Source organism: Bubalus bubalis, chromosome 11, assembly GCF_019923935.1.
Source record: "Bubalus bubalis isolate 160015118507 breed Murrah chromosome 11, NDDB_SH_1, whole genome shotgun sequence".
NCBI classification, from domain to species: domain Eukaryota; kingdom Metazoa; phylum Chordata; class Mammalia; order Artiodactyla; family Bovidae; genus Bubalus; species Bubalus bubalis.
Window position 1 is genome coordinate 59,738,499 of NC_059167.1, and position 22,363 is coordinate 59,760,861.

The 22,363-nt window shown below is 38.6% G+C and overlaps 1 protein-coding gene across 1 annotated transcript in view; it reads left to right on the forward strand.

Annotated features, from left to right (window-relative positions):
- The first annotated feature begins 4,239 nt into the window (after positions 1-4,239).
- The window catches only part of SAV1 (salvador family WW domain containing protein 1), a 29,946-nt gene continuing 11,822 nt past the window's right edge, over positions 4,240-22,363 (forward strand). The window contains exons 1-3 of the mRNA XM_006067077.3: positions 4,240-4,688; positions 6,955-7,398; positions 19,907-20,177. Coding sequence (XP_006067139.1) covers positions 4,595-4,688; positions 6,955-7,398; positions 19,907-20,177 — 809 coding nt within the window. The 5' untranslated portion in view covers positions 4,240-4,594. The remainder of the gene's footprint in view (positions 4,689-6,954; positions 7,399-19,906; positions 20,178-22,363) is intronic.

The window sequence follows — 22,363 nt, forward strand, 5'->3', positions numbered from 1 at the left end:
ATTAATAATAATTAAATATTAAATTAATAATTAAAATATTTTCTTTATTGCTATGTTTTTAATTAAAAACTGTTCTTTAAAAGATTAAACCTAAATAATATTTTTTAGATAAAAACATAGCAATAAAGATAAATACTTTAAAAGAAGAGAAATCACCTATATGCCTACTAAGGTAATTGTTTTTATTTTTGTATATTTTATTCTGCCTATGTGGCACAACCCTGCAGGGCTGAAAGACACTTTGGAAATCAACTAGTCCAAACTCTAATTTTCATGTGAGAAAACTAAGATTTTCTCCACAGAGAATGCAACTGCAAGGGGGAAAAATATCACTATTATGTAATATAATATTAACCCTCTTAAAAGCTATCTTTGGAGAATTACAACTGCAAAATCTAGATTCCTTAATAAAAACTACCAGAAATCCAGAAATTTCTACAAAACAGATGTGAATTCAAAGTGTCTGGACTTATAGATTTGAATTCAAAGCTCACATAATGGTATGCATTGCTACTACTAATGCTGTCTGCAGATTGTTGATCCTGGAAAGCACTCTCCTTGATAAAAAGGCAAACTGCAGATGTTAAAAAGTGCACTTTTGAGGTTTTCTCTCTGATATAACTCAAAGAACTGAAATAGCAGTGAAAAAGGGGGGTGTTCTTTGTTGGGAACATGGACGACTTTCAAAATAACTGTTAGAATCTGAACTTGCTGTTACTGGGACAAGACCCAAAGTTGGAACAGAATACCTCCAGTTCTGAGACATGTCTGCTACTAATCAGGAATAAAATCTTAAGCAAAACATTTAATTTTTCTAGTATTCCACATTAGCCTAGCTGATCTCAGAATTTGTTTTGAATTTTAAAATCTATGACTTTTCCTTCCATGAATGTGAAAGGTATCCTGTATTTCCATCTCTGGGAAAACCTCAAGTGTAAAGACTTGGCTCTATTAACAAGGTCTTAACATGCTTTTGTCCTCTTATGCTCCTTAGTATGTCCTGGGCAGAAACCTGGCACTTTTTTGGCGCCCCCTTCCTTCCCTTCATCTCCTGCCTTCATATCCTATCTGTAACAAAACTTCAATGTCTCTCCATTTATGTTTCATCACTCTTCTCCATCCACATGCTCAACACTTTAGTACTAGGCTTTATATCCAAACAATAGGAACAAGTAACTGCTTTTCTGATGTCCTCTGAGAGTACAATCTGCTATTCTAATAAGCTTCTATTTTATTGTTCTTTTTTTTAAATTCAGATATAGCTGAGGTACAATATTATATGTTATAGGTATGCAACACAGTGACAATTTTAAAATCTATACTCCATTTTATAATTATTATCAAATATTGGCTCTATTTCTTGTGTTGTATAATATATCCTTATAGCTTATTTTATACAAATAATATTATGTATAAAATATACACTCCATATTCAATCTGTCAGCAAATCCTGTTGACTCTGTCTTAAAAACATGTCCAAAATCTGACCATTTATCATCATCTCCCCTACTGTTACCCTGGTCCAAGCCAGCAATAGTTTTTGAGCATCCAAAGTGATCTGTTCAAAACATTAACTCAGATTATGTCATTTCTTTGCTCAAAGTGAAATTCTTTACAATGATACAATGTTATCTAACTTCAACTCCCACTACTCTCCTCCTGTGCTCCAGCTACATAGACCTTTTTGCTGCTGCTGCTGCTAAGTCGCTTCAGTCGTGTCTGACTCTGGGCAACCCCATAGATGGCAGCTCACCAGGCTCCCCCATCCCTAGGATTCTCCAGGCAAGAACACTGGAGTGGGTTGCCATTTCCTTACATTTCTTCAAATTGCTGGGAATATGGTGACTTGCAGGGACTTTGCACTTGCTGTTCATTTTGCCTAGAGTATTTTTCCTTCAGATAGTTGCACTACCAATTTCTTTTGTCACTACAAAGTCTCCTCATGAGCTAGTCATTCTATACTAAGATCACAAACCCTTTTTTTCCTCTTATTTTCACTTCAGCATGATCACCATGTAGTAGAATACATTTTATTTATTTTTCTTCTTTATTGTCTCTCTTCCCCATGAGAGTAGGGATTCTTTGCCTATGTGTGTTAGTCACTCAAGTCGCTCAGTTGTGTCCAGCGCTTTGTGACCCCATCGACTGTAGCCCACCAGGCTCCTCCGTCCATGGAATTCTTCAGGCAAGAATACTGGAGTGGGTAGCCACTCCCTCCTCCAAGGGATCTTTCAGACCCAGGGATTGAATCCAGGCGTTGCAGGCAGATTCTTTACCATCTGAGCCATCAGGGAAGCCCCTACCTATATCTTTGCCTGCAGCTATATCCCAAGCACCTAGAACAGTCTGGAGCATAGCCGATGCTCAATAAACACTTTTTAGTTATTGAATAAATAGTGAGAGATCAGTGTCATGGGATCATAAAGTATATAAAGATGGAGACAGGCACTAGACAAAATGTCTTACTTGTTCATGGCAAAACAAAGTTTTACCATCTTCCTAATCTTGTGTAGTTGGAGGAGGAAATGGCAACCCGCTCCAGTACTCTTGCCTGGAAAATTCCATGGATAGAGGAGCCTGGTAGGCTACAGTCCATGGAGTCACAAAGAGTCTGCGAGGCTGAGCAACTTCATTTTCATTATATATAGTTCCTTTTGGAGTAGCAAGTGGCAACCCACTCCAGTGTTCTTACCTGGAGAATCCCATGGACAGAGGGGCCTGGTGGGCTACAGTCTATGGGGTTGCAAAGAGTCAGACACGACTAAGCCACTAACACACACACACACAATCTTGTGTAAGTAGAAAATTCCTTGCCTTTTGTTAGTTGTTTACATCTCTTGTAAGACGGCTCCTATCTTAGGGAAAGAAAGCACTTTCCATTGTCAAAGCCTCAATTTGGTCACTAGGGGTGGATCCCATGTTATTTTTCAAACGTTATCTTGAACATTTCACACCTTTGCTAAGTTAAATAGAAGAAATCAGGGTCTATTTTAGATAAAAATCCCAGTTCTTGACCTTTAGTGCTCAAAATTCTCAAAAACAAAAAGAAAGAAATCTAAGACAGGAGTATTTAACTCTATGAAAGAAATTTTCACATACTGAGGTCTGAAGAAGTCACTCTGGATTGCACACAAGTTTTTACCTTGGCTAAAATGCCGTTTGTGGATTATCCAACACATATTGTACATCTGCTTTATTAACGGGCTCATTAACTTAGAAGTAATCTGGTGACTGAGCAACCAACACTTAACAAGGCTTCCATGATCAAGACAAAAATTCAATGTCTTCCTTCCTGGGATGCCAATGCTGTTACTCCTTCAGTGATGACTCCCTTTCCACGTACCAAGGCAATAATAACTTCCTGTGTTCCAAACTGATCTTTTTTTCTTTTGAAACCTTGAAGGAATATATCCCTGACTTATTGAATGTTTTATTCTGATAAAACTATGCTGAAACCCATGCTTCCCCTCAGGACTTCCTCCGAGTTACCTGAGAAGCTGTCTTCTGGGCTTGTATTTCCCAGTTTGGCTCAAATAAAACTCTTTGTATTCCCATGAGAGATTATTTTTTTCCACTGACAACTCCATATTTCCAAGAGGAAATATATGGTAAATAATGATAGTGATAATTAAATAAATCACGCTAATATCAAATTTATCTTACGTCACAGATAGTAGAAACACCACTTTGGCTTCTTCCTCCGTTTTTTCCTTTATCAGAAAGACGCACACTCCCTGGCACTAACGGAGTGTTTTCAACAAAAAGAGAGATCTAGATTTCTTTGGGTGCAGCATTGGCGTAAGGGTGGCGTTTCTTCAACTCTACAGGCGTTCTGTGCTACTACGGGCTTGAATTTACCAGCCCCCAAAACTCCAAGAGGGACGTCCTCTTTCGTGGCCGAGGACGCGAATGCATCTTGGGGGGCGTTACCAGCTCCCTCAAGGTCTTGAGAGAAAAATCTGCGGGTAGAGGAGGTTCCTCTGCAGGAGCGCGCCACGGCCTCCTGCGCTCAGTCTGGCACGTTTTGTCCAAAGTGCCCACCAGACCTGCTCCTCGCCGAGCGGGAGTGAAAGCTGCCGCTGCTCCTCCCGAAGACGCCGAGGCGACCCGTTAGCTGAGAGGGCGGCCCCGCGTCCCCTGGCCCGAGCCACGCCCGGGAGCGGGTGGGGGAGGGGTGGCGGCGCTCGCGCAGCGTCGAGTTTCCCAGAATTCCCAGCGGCCGCAGGGAAAGTTTACGGGACGTAGGCGGTGACAGTGGCTGCAGCAGTAGCGGTTATTAGGTGGCCAGCAGCGGACCATGGCCCTGGCGGGGCGTTCCTGGCTCTTCTCTCGGAGTCCTCGGGCAACGACGCGGAGCCGGCTGACTTCCGGGAAGGAACTGACAAGCGATTGAGCGGTGACCGGCGCGTTTAGCGCCCCGAACATGCGGCAGTCCTTGTGGGCAACCCCGGGCTGCGGAGAGGCGGCAGCGGCGGCGGCGGCTCGGGAGGGAAGGAGGCGGTGGCGCCGGCGGAGGTGGCGGCGGGGACGCCCGGCGCCCGGCGCGGAGCCTTAGGGCGGCTGCTTGGCGTGGCCTGGGGCCTCGTGGTCAAGGATGCTGTCCCGGAAGAAAACCAAAAACGAAGTGTCCAAGCCGGCCGAGGTGCAGGGGAAGTACGTGAAGAAGGAGACGTCGCCTCTGCTGCGGAGTGAGTGTCGGGCGGGGTGCGCCCACACCTGGCCTGGGCGGCCGCGGGCTGCGGGGGACCCGGGCTGGGTGTCCGACGCCGCTCCCCGCGGCTTGTCTTTCCTTTTGGCCTCTGTGATTTTTTTTTTTTAATGCCTGGAGTGATGTTCGTTTTTTGAAAGCTGATAAAGAGTAAAAAACTTAAGTTAGTCCACCTCCGTTTCCCACCCCCCCGCCCCGGCCCCGTCCGGCCTCTCAAAATCTACAGACTTCCCTTCTGGAAGCTATGTTGTTGGTTTTAATTACTGGAAGAAATTCTTTAGGAAACAAATTGTGCTCATCCCCTGGTTCTGTAGGAATTAAAGGGATTACACTGGGGCACACGTTTTCCTCTTGTTACGTCGAGATTTGCATTGTGTTTGCAAGCACTGCGTTTGTCACTAGCCCTGCTCGAAGTTGTGCGAACGCTTGAGTAGAATTCTTAGTCCAGCTGTTGGATGATGACGTCCGGAGGTGAAAGCTGACCGTCGCTATTGTAGCTGCTGCCCCAAAAGTCTCGTCAGTTGTAGATCTCAGGGTTGAAGAGCCAAAAATTATATGTGTTTGGCTGGGTTCATGAGAATTTCTTCAAATAAAACCTCCTAGAAATCCGCCAAAGACTCAAAATAATTTCCATCATACTTTCGGGAAAATTACGAAAAAAGTTGTGTGTATGTTTATAAACATTTTTTAATAGAGTGCATTTCGCTGACAGTTTACTTATTTTCAATTTAAGTATTTGACTCTAATTTTCCTACTGAATCTTTTGCCTTTTTAATTCTTGCTTGTGTGTTCAGGACATTTGTGAAGTAAGGAGCAAGTTTTTTGGTGTTCATACTGAATGCTGGGCCCTTTGTGTAAGTTTCCTTCTTGGAAGCTGGTGACTTTGTGACTTAAGCATTACCTCATATTGTAATTGGGAAAGCTTTTCATAGAGGTTCCTAGTAATATTTGCCCAAGATCGCACAAAAAGGGGTGGAGAGCATGTTTTTCCATTATAACCACATCATCAACCTTCCAGATTTATCCTTGTATTTGCAGTGCTTTCTTACAGAACAGATCGGATGGGTACATCAATAACCTGAAACTTGATTTTTAAAAACTTTTAAAAATAGTTTATTTTTCATTTACGTATTCTCTGAGGATTTTGGCCAAGTTTAGGTTAGCTTGCAGTTAGCTTCAGATAAACAATGTTATTCAACATTCCTTAAAATCATGAAATATGTTTGCCACACCTTTTAACAAATAACTTTTGATATATAGTATTTTGTTTTAGTTTCATCAAATGTTGAACCTTGTTTATTCGGATACTAATTTTTGTCTGCTTGGCTTCTGTTACATATTAATATGCGTGCGTTCTGATACTGTCTACTTAGTGAACTAATAAAATGGGCTCCAGTTCCAGTTTTCTTCTTGTTTTAAAGGTGTTTGCTTTCTAACCAGGAATGCTTAAGGTATTTATTTAAGTTTTATATTCAGAAGTACTGTATCCTTAAAGCCATTGCCCTGTTTTCTTCTGTTTTGAATTATAATTGTTCTTAAAGGAGCCATGGTTTTAGACTTGGCGTTTTTTTGTTTGTTTGTTTTGGAACTGATTCAACATTTGTGTGTCTCTTTGAAATGAGATTAAAAAAATTTTTTTTTAATTTTCATAGCTTAAGTTTTAGTTTTTCCATCTTTTGAGTATTGTACTATTGCTACATAATTCCAAGAGTAGGAATGCCAGATTAATAATTTTTTAATTTTTTTTTAAAGGAATTCACCTTTACATGTTTGAAAACAGCATTATGTTCTGTTTCATTTTTTAAATTGTGTTTTACGTAAAGAAGAGTTTGGGGAATTTTGGAAATGAAGTACAGTCTGCAAAACAAACTAATGTTAAGTTACGCTGGTAAATGTATCCATTTGTTAGATTGTTTACTATTTTTATACATTTAATCATGAGTATTTCATTAATACGTATTTTGTAGTTTAACTTACTGATGTTTCATCATATTATGTTTGGTAGTATGCAGAATATGTTTGATTCTGCTAGAGCATACTTATAACACATTCATACAAATTATAAATTCATTTGAGTGGGAATATGGCAATCAGCCTCAATTTAAAATACCCAGATACTTTGCTAAAGTTTTTAATTGTGTTTTCTTAAGTCCATTGAAATTTTTCATTTTGGGGTAAGATGTAAATAAACAACTTTGGAAAAGCATATTATTTACTAGTCATTTTATTCTTTTGTTTTATTATAGATCTTATGCCTTCTTTTATCCGGCACGGTCCAACAATTCCAAGACGAACTGATATCTGTCTTCCAGATTCAGGCGCTAATGCCTTTTCAGCTTCTGGAGATGGAATAGTTTCAAGAAACCATAGTTTCCTTAGAACTCCAATTCAAAGAACACCTCATGAAATGATGAGAAGAGAAAGCAACAGATTATCTGCACCTTCTTACCTTGCCAGGAGTCTAGCAGATGTCCCTAGGGAATATGGCTCTTCTCAGTCATTTTTAACAGAAGTTAACTTTGCTTCCGAAAATGGAGACTCTGGTTCCCGATATTATTATTCAGATAATTATTTTGATGGTCAGAGGAGGCGCCCACTTGGAGATCGTGCACATGAAGACTATAGGTATTATGAATACAACCATGATCTCTTCCAAAGAATGCCACAGAATCAGGGGAGGCATGCTTCAGGTAACTTAAAATATAAATACGACATTAGTTTGTATATTTAGATTTATTAACACTTCATTCAGATGATGTTGTTTTCTGGATTTTCTTGGAAAGCCAGCAGATACTCCTAGAGAACTACTATTCTGTTTTGCTAGTCTTGCTAAGCCAGCTTGCAAATAATTACTCACCTGCACTGAGGGAAAGAATTTTATGTCCATTAACTCATCTATTTAACTTATTTTATAACAGCTTGGTACATATCTGAAGTCTATCTAGGCAGTATGAACTTTGAAAACTTAGAAATTTTAGTGTCTATAGTTGGATTGACTTTAGGTTTAGATTTGGTAGGATGGGATGGTTAGGATTTCAGAGAAACTGGACTTAAACCTGGGAAAGCAAAGGCAAATAGGAAGAATTGGGCATGGTAGGTGATACCATGGACAACTGCATCATAGCTTAGCTAGAACTTGCTCTGTTTTGTTTTTAAGAGACCTGTTTTTGTAGTTAAATAATTATTTCCCGGGTTTAAAAAGGCTGATTGTCAAATGGTTGGTTGTGTGTTGTGTCCTTTTGTTCTTTTTGCAATGGGGAAAAATATTTTCCATATAATTTTTTAAACTCTGCTTTGTGTATTTGCTGACTTTGGGACATAGTACAAGGAGCAGAAGAGAGAGGTAAAATGCACAGTTCTACTTTATTCCTGAAGTACTAAGTTACACTAGGTAAACTGAAGCAAGCTGAAAAATCAAACTTTTTCATCTGATTTTTTTCCTAGTAAGTTGTAGGCTTTACAGTTTGGCAGGATAAAAATAAAAAATATCTGATACATTTATACTTCATTCATTTGGTATTAATGTTTACATGTCTAGTATTTTCCCTTTTATCTGTGTCCTGATACCTTAATTGGGAAAACAAAACCTATATATGCCAAATGATCACAGACGAATTAGTTGTTGTACTTTGTGTAAGGGGAGTCAGAAGAGAGATCAGCATAGGCTAGAATGCATAGAGAATCGTTCGTGGAAGAGGTGGGATCTGAACTGTTTTCTTTGAGCTTGGACTTCAGATTGACAGGAGACATAGAAAGGACATTGTAGGTGAAAAATCAGTGAAAACAGCAGATGTGTAAATCCAGGGAGCTGTGTAGTTCTGTCTAGTTTGAAGTAATAAGTTTGAATAAGGTGGAAAAGAGATTAGTGATGCAACAGCAGGCTATACAATTTAAACTCAGGTCAAGCAGAAGCCGTTGCAGATTTCAAAAGGACAAGATTTTAATTTTATGAAAGCAGTGTTTAAACATTAGTTTAGTAGTTGTACTCGGAATAAATTGCTAGAGGAAAGAGGACCTCAGGTACCAGTGGTGTTAGAGACGAAGTACAAACTTATGATGCATTTGAAGGAAAAATGAGATTTAATTACAAGTTTAGGAGAAAATAGATCACATAAGTTTTGAAAGTTGAAGAATAGTCTGGAAAAGGTGGCAAAAGCAGCTTATTTTGTGAAAGCGCACATTCAAGTCTCATTGGGATACTTAAGAGGAGAGGTTTTCTAGACATAGAAATAGTGCAATGAAAATAGGTAAGTACCTTTTTTGTTTTTAAAGTGCTTCTAGGTTAAAGGATTGACAGTTGCATACTTTAGTGTTTATTTTGGCTATTTCTAATATCCACATTCAGAAAACTAAGTCATGGCATCCAATCCCATCACTTCATGGCAAATAGATGGGGAAACAATGGAAACAGTGAGTTGAATGACTTTATTTTTTTGGGCTCCAAAATCATTGCAGATGATGACTGTAGCCATGAAATTAAAAGACTCTTGCTCCTTGGAAGGAAAGCTATGACCAATCTAGACAGCATATTAAAAAGCAGAGACATTACTTTGCCAACAAAGGTCCGTCTAGTCAAGGCTATGGTTTTTCCTGTGGTCATGTATGGATGTGAGAGTTTGGACTGTGAAGAAGGCTGAGTGCCGAAGAATTGATGCTTTTGAACTGTGGTGTTGGAGAAGACTCTTGAGAGTCCCTTGGACTGCAAGGAGATCCAACCAGTCCATCCTAAAGGAAATCAGTCCTGGGTGTTCATTGGAAGGACTGATGTTGAAGCTTAAACTACAATATTTTGGCCACCTGATACGAAGAACTGACTCATTTGAAAAGACCCTGATGTTGGGAAAGATTGAGGGCAGGAGGAGAAAGGGACGACAGAGGATGAGATGGGTGGCATCACTGACTCGATGGACATGAGTTTGAGTAAGCTCCGAGAGTTGTTGATGGACAGGGAGGCCTGGGATTGCAAAAAGTTAGACACGACTGAGCAACTGAACTGAATATTGTGTAGTTTTTAACCTTAGAAATAGTTTGTTATCCAGTAGTGAGTTTTTTTATGGAGAAGGAAATGGCAACCCACTCCAGTGTTCTTGCCTGGAGTATCCCAGGGACGGCAGAGCCTGGTGGGCTACCGTCTATGAGGTCGCACAAAGTCGGACATGACTGAAGCGACTTAGCAGCAGTAGCAGTAGCAGCAGTGAGTTTTAAAAATAAAGTTCATTTTTATAAATTTTTTTGGAGTAATACCTGCTTGTTATAGGAAATTTGCAAAGTGCAGAAAAGTAAAGGCAAAGCACTCATGATACCAGAGGTTCTTTGTATTTAGTTATTTTGTTCTTGTTCATCTTTTTGCATGACATTCTTTTTGTTTTTTAAACAGTGTTGTAATTATACCCAACTGTATACCTGTATACCCAGATATACAGTTTCATATACCTGCTTTTTTACTTGAATGAGTTTCTTAATGTTAAGCACTATTTATGTGGTGTTTCAGTGCCCTGTAATTTTCCATTTGGTGCATGTCTTATGGTTAATATTTTAATTATTTGCACTGGATGTCAGTTGCACCATGAGAACTCTTAAGTTGTGGCATGTGAGATCTAGGTCCCTGATCAAGGATTGAACCCTGGCCCTCTGCCTTGGGACTATTAGCCACTAGACCATCAGGGAAGTCCCATTATTTTAAATGTTAGTGAGGACCTGACCTAGTCTGGGATCATTTGGAAAGGGGAGAAGTGGGACACATCTGTATTGAATGGCCTTGGCCACTGATGGTTATGGAGGGATGAAGGGAAGAAGAAAAGAGTCAGATAGGATTAGCAAACCACCTGTCTGTATAGGAGGTGCTGTAAAAAATAAATGGTTGATATAAGTGAATGGATCTACAGATTTCAAGTCTGTCCTAAAAATAATAGCTTTATAGCAATCAGTTTATCATTAATAAAGATTGTTGTTCTTCACATTTACCTTCCCCATGTATATTTACCTTTCCCATATATACTTATGTTGCAGACATCACTGATAGCTCATGACACTTTTATGCCTAAAGTGTGAAGAAATTAGTGATACCCAGTTAAAATCTGATAACAATTTAAAATATTTTAAAATTCTGACTTGAAAAGTATTGCGTAAATACTGTAAAAACTAAATTTCTACTGATCCCATCTTAGGATCCTACTTATGCAATCTGATACAGGTCTTGTAATTTTAATGACAGACTTTAAAACAACTTTTCCCAATTATATCTTAGAAATAAATAAAAGTTAATTGGATATTTTTTCAAATTAAAGAATGTTATTTTAAAAAAGATTTGTATTCATTGCAGCAGTGGTACATGCTTAAGAAATTTCACTTAACATTAATTTGTACCAGGACAATAAGATTAGTATTATACCTTTCAGAGATAAAAATGGTACTACTTTGCAGGAGTCACTTAAGTGGCAGGGGAGGATTAATAACCTATTATTAACCAAATAGAAAAGCCTAATGGCTGTCTTTTCCAGAGGGAAAAAGTCTGAATATGAGATAGTAGCTGGAAATTTCTTGAATTCATCTTGAAAAGACTTGAAACTTACTGTATTTTCATATGCTGGAGAGAGTTCAAGAAATTTGAATAAATGGAAAGGAGAAAGTAAGTTTGTGGGAGAGTAAGGATGTGTTCTAGACAGATTTATTTTCACAGGTTTTAAATTTTGATTGCTGTTACTAATGTAATAAGCATAAAAAAGGTATGGAAGAAAAGTTTTGTGACTTGACCATCTGAGCCACAATGGAAGCCCTGAGAGTAGTAATTCCTGCTAATTAGTTATTAAACTTTTAGGAAACACCTTGTCTCAAGGGTTAATTTCATCTTATTGTAGTTAGCAGAAGTACAAAAAAAAACAAGTTGTATAATATCTTAAAGGGTTTTGGGGCCAGGACGTTCTACATTTAGCAGTGAAATTTGACCTTTAACATTTTGGCCTACATACCAATCAGGCAGTTACTGTATGTGCCAAAGAAAGGAATTCTGCTGTTAACAGGAAGTCTTTAGTTGGAATACTAAAGGCAAATTGAATTCCTTTGTTTTGCGCCTGAATAATTTAGTTCTATGCAATTTTAAGTATCAAACTTTTAAATATTATTTTTAAAGACAGCTAAAGAAATCAAGTTATAAACATCCAATTAAAAAGGTTCAGGCTTTACCAAACAAAATACTGGAGTTGTGTTTACTCCAGGAAATGCATAATTATTAGTTAACCCTAATCTTCTTTTGAGGATGTGGTAATAATCCTTAGGGGCACAGTTTTACTTGTACTTATTTGGAGAGGAGGAAAAAGGCAGTGGGCTTTGTTTAATCCGTATAATTTCTTACCAACATCTTGATTGTAACATGGGATGTAATGTTTAGTATTATCTTGGAGCTCGTAACCTTCATTAGGATTCCAGATTCCATTTCATGCCTGCCAGTGCATGAGATGCAGCAGACATGGGTTCAGTCCCTGGGTCAGATCCCCTGGAGTAGAAAATGGCAACCCACTCCAGTATTCTTGTCTGAAAAATCCCATGGACAGAGGAGCCTGGCAGGCTACAGTCCATGGGGTCACATAGACTTGGATGCAGCTGAGCACAGGCACAGAGCTACAGATATTACTGATAATGTTTTATGTTGTAGATAGGTGATGTCCAGTCCTTTTGTACTGTACATTCATCTCCCAATAGGTTTTATAGAATTATGCAAATAATAGTTTGAAAAAATTTTAGTGCATATGGCAGCTTCAGAAAGTAGGAGTGGGGGTTTGTCATGAAACTAAAACTGTTTATAGCTAGCTCCTAAAAGGTTAGGAATCATGGTTTCACATGGTATTGGTAAAGGTGATGAGCCTACTTGGGATTTGCTGGACTTCGTGGCTCCCTTATCAACCTGTCAAGGTTTAGTTCCTGGACACAAGAAGTTTTATAGGGAGGTCTTTGTGTTTCTTCTAAATATAAATTTCAAGTTTATCATAGTTTAAAAAATCTGGTTTTTGGTACCTACTATTGTTTACATGTAACAGTGCATATGTTTCTAAATTTAGGCAAGTTCAGTATATAGAAATTAGGATTGACTAAATGGATAAAACTGTCAAGACTTTAATACTCTCCAAGCCTGTATGGTTTTTAATTACTATAATAGCTTTTTGTTTTTAATGTATCATTTAGAAATCTATTTATATAGTTCTCTCTCTCTATATATATAATATATATTATATATACATACTTTATAGTTCCAGAGGGACCTCTTTTGGGTCATAATGTTATGGTTCTTATCAATAACTCAATTTGAATACATTGAATTAACTGTGTTGTTGTTAAGTCGCTAAGTTGTGTCCCACTCTTTATGACCCCATGAACTGCAGCACTCCAGGCTTCCCTGTCCTTCATTATCTCTTGGAGTTTGCTCAGACTCATGTGCATTGTGTTGATGATGCCATACAACCATCTCATCCTCTATCACCCCTTTTTCCTCCCGCCCTCAGTCTTTCCCAGCATCAGGGTCTTTTCCAATGAATCTAGAATTCTTTCTAAAAATTGCCATCCTTGGTTGTGACTAGTACTACAACATCTTTCGTGATGGAAGTTTGCAAAAGTGTAAAGCTGTTGCGTGCTTAAACAGTATGATTGTAGATATTTCCTATGTGCATGTCTTTAATACGTTGGCTTATTTCTTTTCTGTTTAAATATTTTCTCTTTAAGTACTGAAGTTGCTTAAGCTACACTTACTAAATGTCCAGTTGCAAATGGCAGAAGCCAAAGTCAGCTTTACCAGAAGGCGTGTTAGCTTTGTTTTGTCTTATAGTCACCATATGTTTTAGAAATATATGATTTTCTTCCCAAAGGGTACTCAGCAAGAGTGATTTTGTTTTCTTTCTTGCATTTTCCTTTCTGCCAGAGTACTTCATAGGAGATGTTATGTATTCTGTTGCATCAGATCCAGAGACACATAATGACTGATTTCTCTTTTTGTGATGTTAAGATTGATCATGGGATCCGATGCCATCCCAATTCATCCATCATGATATTCTCTGTCAGCTTTTCACCTAGTGATTTGGAAGCCAGTATTGATTATTGGCTAGATCCATATTTCATTAGCTGTTGCAAGTAGTGATATTCTAAGGTTGTCATTTCTTTATTAGTTGGAATTCTGTAAAGAAGAGTTCTATAGTGAAGAACTTTGCTTAATTAATTATTCCTTTGTTAGTATTTTGGGTATTCATATAAGACAGGAAACATGCTGGACTTTTCCCTTTACTTATGTTTTTCAGAATAATTGCCTAACTGCCTCCGGAGGTAACCAATAAGTTTTTCTTTTTAGTATCTTCATGAACTCAAGAATTTTTAAGAAATAAAACATCATGTTTTATTTGAATTTCACCAGTTTTTTCATTAATGTCATTTTCTTTTACAGGATCCAGTGCAGAGTACCTCATTACATTTAGTTGTCATATCTCCTTAGTGTTCTTTGGTCTAGAACAACTTCTTAGTCTTTTCTTGTTCTTAATGACCTTGACAAGTTTTGAGAAATACTTGTCAGATGTTTTGTAGACTGTCCCTCGATTTGCATTTTGTCTGATGTTTTTCTCATGATTAGACTGGGCATATTGGTTTATGAAAAGAATACCAGAGGTGAAGTGTCTTCATCATGTCATATAAAGGAGATACATGATCTCTTTATGACATTATTGGTGATGTTAATCTTAAGCACTTGGTTAAGAGTTGCCAGGTTTCTTACTGTAACGAACACTACATGTTTATTCTTCCAGTTTTTGTCTTCATCATTCTTTCCCTAAGCACACCTATTATCTCTGATATTTTTAACATCTGTTTTTTGAGGCTCTTGTTTTTCTTCTTTTTGATCTTCCTCCAGGGAGTTGATTGCTTCATTCATTTTTCAATTTATGGCAGTGGCAGAATATTTAATTTCATTTTTTTCTCTGCTTTGGCTCAACATTTTTTTGAATGTTCTTTTTCATAAGTTTTGCACCTTTTTGCCGCTTCAATTTTTCTTACAGAAATTGATGTTCAGATCAGATCAGATCAGATCAGTCGCTCAGTCGTGTCCGACTCTTTGCGACCCCATGAATCGCAGCACGCCAGGCCTCCCTGTCCATCACCAACTCCCGGAGTTCACTCAGACTCACTTCCATCGAGTCAGTGATGCCATCCAGCCATCTCATCCTCTGTCGTCCCCTTCTCCTCCTGCCCCCAATCCCTCCCAGCATCAGAGTCTTTTCCAATGAGTCAACTCTTCGCATGAGGTGGCCAAAGTACTGGAGTTTCAGCTTTAGCATCATTCCTTCCAAAGAAATCCCAGGGCTGATCTCCTTCAGAATGGACTGGTTGGATCTCCTTGCAGTCCAAGGGACTCTCAAGAGTCTTCTCCAACACCATAGTTCAAAAGCATCAATTCTTTGGCGCTCAGCCTTCTTCACAGTCCAACTCTCACATCCATACATGACCACAGGAAAAACCATAGCCTTGACTAGATGGACCTTTGTTGGCAAAGTAATGTCTTTGCTTTTGAATATGCTATCTAGGTTGGTCATAACTTTCCTTCCAAGGAGTAAGCGTCTTTTAATTTCATGGCTGCAGTCACCATCTGCGGTGATTTTGGAGCCCAGAAAAATAAAGTCTGACACTGTTTCCACTGTTTCCCCATCTATTTCCCATGAAGTGGTGGGACTGGATGCCATGATCTTCGTTTTCTGAATGTTGAGCTTTAAGCCAACTTTTTCACTCTCCACTTTCACTTTCATCAAGAGGCTTTTGAGTTCCTCTTCACTTTCTGCCATAAGGGTGGTGTCATCTGCATATCTGAGGTTATTGATATTTCTCCTGGCAATCTTGATTCCAGTTTGTGTTTCTTCCAGCCCAGCGTTTCTCATGATGTACTCTGCATATAAGTTAAATAAACAGGGTGACAATATACAGCCTTGACGTACTCCTTTTCCTATTTGGAACCAGTCTGTTGTTCCATGTCCAGTTCTAACTGTTGCTTCCTGACCTGCATACAGATTTCTCAAGAGGCAGATCAGGTGCTCTGGTATTCCCATCTCTTTCAGAATTTTCCACAATTTATTGTGATCCACACAGTCAAAGGCTTTGGCATAGTCAATAAAGCAGAAATAGATGTTTTTCTGGACCTCTCTTGCTTTTTCCATGATCCAGCGGATGTTGGCAATTTGATCTCTGGTACCTCTGCCTTTTCTAAAACCAGCTTGAACATCAGGAAGTTCACGGTTCACATATTGCTGAAGCCTGGCTTGGAGAATTTTGAGCATTGCTTTACTAGCGTGTGAGATGAGTGCAATTGTGCGGTAGTTTGAACATTCTTTGGCATTGCCTTTCTTTGGGATTGGAATGAAAACTGACCTTTTCCAGTCCTGTGGCCACTGCTGAGTTTTCCAAATTTGCTGGCATATTGAGTGCAGCACTTTCACAGCATCATCTTTCAGGATTTGAAATAGCTCAACTGGAATTCCATCACCTCCACTAGCTTTGTTCGTAGTGATGCTTTCTAAGGCCCACTTGACTTCACATTCCAGGATGTCTGGCTCTAGGTCAGTGATCACACCATTATGATTATCTGGGTTGTTAAGATCTTTTTTGTACAGTTCTGATGTTATGCTGTCCTTATTATATGTTATTGAATAATTTGGGTTTTTCTCTGCCAATTATTTGAAATTGGCTGCTGTAGTTGCTAGAAAGGTAGGGGATTGAGTAGGGAAAAGGGTTGGATAGTGTGTTGGGCTAAGTAGTTTTTCGCAGTACTCTGTTCTTATTTCCACTTCTTTCTTTACTGTTCTTCTACCCCATCTGCTTTTGGCAGTCTTGGTGTATATATATATTAGATCTAGGGATTTTACCTCTCTCTTTCTTTTTTTTTTTATGGAAATACAGTTGATTTACAATATTGTGTTTATTTCAGGAGTATAGCATAGTAATTTGTTGTTTGCAGTTGTGTTCCATTATAGGTTATTACAAGATCCTGGGTAGGACTTCCTGTTGTTGTTGTTGTTGTTGTTTAGCCACTAAGTCATGTCTGACTCTTTTGCGACCCTTAGACTGTAGCCCTTCAGGCTTCTCTGTCCGTGGGATTTCCCAGGCAAGAATTCTGGAGTGAATTACTATTTCCTTCTCCAGGGGATCTTCCCAACCCAGGAACTGAACCCATGTCTCCTACATTGGCAGGCGGATTCTTTACCACTGAGCCATAATTTGCTGTGCTATATAGTAAATCCTTCTTACTCATCTAGTTTATGTATAATAATTTGTGTCTGTTAATCCCATACTCCTAATTTTTCCTCCTCTCCCATTTTGGTAAACATAAGTTTGTTTTCTATGTTTGTGGGTCTGTTTTGGTTTTTGTGTGTAGATTCATTTGTATTATTTTTTAGATTCCACAAATAAATGACATCATATAGTATTTGTCTTTCTCTTTCTGACTGACTTCACTAATAGTATTCTCTAGGTCCATCCATGTGTTGCTGTAAATGGAAATATTTCATTCTTTTTTAGGGTTAAATAACATTCCATTGTGTGTGTTTTATACATGTATACATGCCTTATGCATGTACACATATATATGTATACACACACACCATATCTTTTCAAGCCAGTTGTCTATTGATGGACACTTGGGTTGCTTCCATGTTGAGTATTATAAATAGTGCTGCTATGAACATTGTGGTGCTTATATCTTTTCCAGTTAGAGTTTTCCTCTTTTCCAGGTATATGCCCAGGAATGGGATTACTGGATCATATGGCAACTGTATTTTTATTTTTTTAAGGAACCTCCATGCTGTTTTCCTTAGTGGCTGCATCAGTTTACAGTCCCAGCAGTGTAAGAGAGTTCCCTTTTCTCCACATACTTTCCAGCACTTACTGTTCATGGACTTCAAAATGATGATTCTGGCCAGTGTGAATTGATGTCTCATTGTACTTTTGATTTGCATTTCTCTAACAATTAGCGATATTGAGCATCTTTTCATGTGCCCGTTGGCCATCTGAATGTCTTTTTTGGAGAAATATCTATTTAGATCTTCTGTCCATTTTTTGGTTGGGTGGGTTGTTTGTTTTAATACTGAGTTGTATCCGTTGTTCATATGTTTTGGATATTAACCCCTTGTTGATTGCAGCATTTGCAAATATTTTCTATTCTATGGGGTTATTTTCATTGTGTTCATGATTTCCTTTGCTGTGCAAAAAGCTTTCAAGTTTGATCAGGTCCCATTTATTTTTGCTTTTTTTTTTTTTTTTTTTTGGCTTTAGGAGACTGATCTAAGAAAATACTGCTACAACTTGTGTTGAAGAATGTATTGCCTATTTTATCTCCTGGGAGTTTTATAGTGTTACATCTGAAACTGATGGTGGGTGAGGCTGGTCCTGAGGCTAGTGCCAGCCCACTGGTGGCTGGAGCCAGGTTCCGATGCCGCTGCTGGGGATTCCAGGACCAGTGCTTGTATACTGGTGTGTGGGCCTGGGTCCTAGGCCCTCTGGTGGACAGAGACGTGTCGTTGCGAGACTCAGGGCATAAGAGACCTGCTGGTAAGTGGGCTGTGTCCCAGCTGGGTTACTTGCTTGACTTGGCCTGAGGTGTCCCAGTATTGGCGCCCATAGACTGGTGGGCACGGCCAGGTCCTTTTGCTAATAAGTTAAAAGGAAGATTCCAAAATGACACTTACCAGCACCAGTGGCCTTGAAATAGAACAAACTCCTGAAACATCGGCCACAAGTGTGTGTCCCCAGTTTCCGCCTGCCTCTCTGGGAGGCTCTCCAAAATTAGCTGGTGGGTCTGACCCATGCTCCTTTCAAATTATTGCTTCTGTCCTGGGTCCCAGAGTGTGTGAGATTTTGTGTGCACCATTTAAGAGTGGAGTCTTTATTTCTTACAGCCCACTGGTTCACCTGAAAGAGAGCACTGCTGGCCTACAAAGCCGGAAGTTCTGGGGGCTTGTCTTCCTGATGAGGAAGCCCAATGTGGGATTCAGATCCCTTGCCCCTTGGGGAGAATCTCTACAGTTAAAATTATTCTCCTGTTTGTGGGTTGCCCACCTGGGGGTAAGGGTCTTGACTATATTGCATTTCCACCTTTCCTTCCCATCTTGTGGTTCCTTCTTTATATTTTTAGTTGTAGAAGATCTTTTCTGCTGGATTCTGGTTGTTCTTATCAGTAGTTGCTCTGTGAATATTAGTAGTTGTATTTTTGGTGTGCCCATGGGAGATGCGTTCAGGGTCTTCCTACTCCACCATCTTGACCACATCCATTTCATTTCTTTCATGAGTGTTTTGTAGTTGTCAGCATACTGAGCCTGCAGTTTTTTGTTTGATATGTAAATATTTAAATTTTTGGAGCTATTATAAGTGGTATAATTTGTTTTCAGTTACTAATATAAAAATATTTAATTGATTTTGTATGTTTACCTTATACTTGATAAAATTCCTTAATAGTTTTATGGTACAGCCAGATTATTTGTTTTTTAGCCATACTATTTTTAAGAAATCACAAACTAGGAATAGTTTTACAAGTTCATTTTTGCTGTTTTAGATGAAATGTCAAATCTTAACTCTTGAATGAGATGAATTTTTCTTTTCCTCACTTTCCTTAGCAGTATACATGCCTAATTAGCTTTATTAGTAATTAAATATTTGTATGGTCTGGTGATGGAAGCATCAACCAAAAGAGCCTAATTTCATAGATTCTAGTTTTTTTTTTTCTCCTTTTGTAATTAAATAACAGTAACATTGACTCGGAGAAGGCAATGGCACCCCACTCCAGTACTCTTGCCTGGAAAATCCCATGGACGGAGGAGCCTGGTAGGCTGCAGTCCATGGGGTCGCTAGGAGTCGGACACGACTGAGTGACTTCACTTTCACTTTTCACTTTCACTTTAGCATTGGAGAAGGAAATGGCAACCCACTCCAGTGTTCTTGCCTGGAGAATCCCAGGGACAGGGGAACCTGGTGGGCTGCCATCTCTGGGGTCGCACAGAGTCGGACACGACTGAAGCAACTTAGCAGCAGCAGCAGCAACATTGACTAGTTTTAAGAAAAATTTTATTTCTAACAGTAAAAATCATGATTTTTAATGGGAGAGTATATAATTTGGATAGTTTTGAGTTTTTCATATGGTATATCTTTTAGCTATAATAACTGTTCTGTTTCTTCTCTTTTTCCTCTCAGGTATTGGGAGAGTTGCTGCTACATCATTAGGAAATTTAGCTAACCATGGTTCTGAAGATTTACCCCTTCCTCCTGGCTGGTCTGTGGACTGGACAATGAGAGGGAGGAAATATTACATAGATCACAACACAAATACGACTCATTGGAGCCATCCTCTTGAGCGAGAAGGACTTCCTCCAGGATGGGAACGAGTTGAGTCATCAGAATTTGGAACCTATTATGTAGATCACACAAATAAAAAGGCTCAATATAGGCATCCTTGTGCTCCAAGGTAGAGTACTGACTATTTTAACCCTTTTGTTTGGAGATTGTCTAATGTTAGATTTTGAACTTACATGTTCATCAAAGAGAAAGGTGTCCTGATGTTTGATTTGAAAACTTTATCTTTCACAGCTTCTGGACTTATGTTTAGTAATGAATGACTTTAATAAAACAGGATCAATATTCTTATGATCAGGTTCTGTTTTAATATGCCAGAATGTTTTTATTAAAGATATCCAGAGATTGAAATAAATAAAATACTTATCTTTTTACATTTAAATTTCTTTTAAAATACAGACCTACCTTTGAATGTGTAGACTCTACTTTTGAATTATAATGATGTCTTGTTGTTTATTCAGTTTACAGATATTTTATGTTCTGTTTCTTAACTGTTGCCAGGTAAGAAAGCAAAAATTGAAACTGTACAGAACATCTCAGATCTGTTTGATAAATATAGCCAGTGATCTTTTGGGTTATTCTGACTGATGCTGGCCTATCAGTAGATTTCACTGATAGCTAGACTTCTAGCCTTTGAATTCTGTAGCCAGTTGTCAGATATGGCTGTTGAGCACTTGAAAATGATTAATCCAAGTGGAGATGGGTTATAGATGTAAAATACACACTGGATTTCAAAGTACATAAACTATTAAGTAATGAAATTGTAAATGTTTGCAGTTAACAACATTGAGCTCTCAAGAACTGAGCCGTAAAATTAAAAATGGGTAGAATATCATCAGCATATTGATAGCTGTTGCTTAGTATCATCTAGCAGAGCACAGATGTTTGGTTAGAGCATACTTTTGCATTTTTTAGAACCATTATAATTATTTTGAAAATGCATTTTAATATTATCACCCAGAAAACTAAGCTTTATCATTATTGTGTTGTTTTAATCATTTTATATGTTTGGATTTATTAATTCAACTTCAAAAAGCAGGTTTTTTCCAGTGATTCCATTTAGTGGCACTCATTCAGTGTTCATTGAACAAGTGACATTGTTATCCCTTCAGAAGAGCCAGATTCAGCACTCTGCATTCGCCAGGCTCTGGCCCCACTGCCTGCTGTCCCCACCATCTCAGGCAGGCTGCTGCTACTCTCCTTGGCTTCTGTTTTCAGGCCTGTGACATGGGGATGATTTGTCAGTTGTCCCTCCCACCTGATCACAATTCTTAGCCAAGGGCAGGGATGAGTCCCACTTATTTACTGCTGTGTCTCCAGCACCAAACACAGAAATTCACACAGGTAGATGTTTGTTGAATGAATAAATGATAGAAAATGATAGAAATGTGCCCCCTTCCCTGCCAAAAAAAAAGACAGCAAAATGTGGTTACAGTTTGATGTCACCAAATGCAGACTTTCTGGTCCATAGAAAAGTTTGAGTGTATAGTGAGCTTAGTTTTCTGTTTGTCATCATTAATCTTATATTGTAGAATTTAATAGTTTACAAAGCAGTTTTACAGTTTGCCTTTCTCAGCAGCTCTGTAGACTTTAAAAAGGAGAGAGTAAACACCTTTAATCTCAGATAGGTAGTATTAGTAGCTATTTGATTGTCTGTATTATGCAATCCTTATACATAACTCTTTATTATACTAGGCCATTTAATCCTTAGAACAGTCATCTCTGGTATGAATTTATTCCAGTTATACAAATCAGGAGGCTAAAGTTTAGAGAAGAGAAGCAGTATTCCGTCTACATTCACACAACTTGTAAGTGGCCAGTTTGACTTCAAAGCCTCAGTTCTTTCCCAATTCTATTCTTTCCCATCCAACTGTGCTATCAAGGAATATTTCACTTTGCACCTATTTATGAAAGAGTTGAAGATAAAATTCAGTACCATTTGCACACTGATCTTTAAATTGTTGACTACAGTGTAATCCAACACTTACACTTTAGTCCTAGTTTAGTACTGGAATGACCTTTTCTGATATACACATAAACATTTATGTTTGGAGGTAGGCTCTTCCAGTTTTGTCTCCAAGTCTGGAATAGGCCAGTTTGCTCTCTCAGAATTCAGTCTTTCACCTTCAAGTGGTTCCTTGAACCTTCAAGCTTTCCTTAGCATTTTCCCATGAACAGCTCTCATCCCACCTTGCTGTTCTCCCTCCTTCCCCCAACACGTATAGGCTGTTAGAAATAATTGAAAATGTGGCCTTTTTTATTTTAAAGTCTCTGATTTAAAACAGACTTTAATCAGCT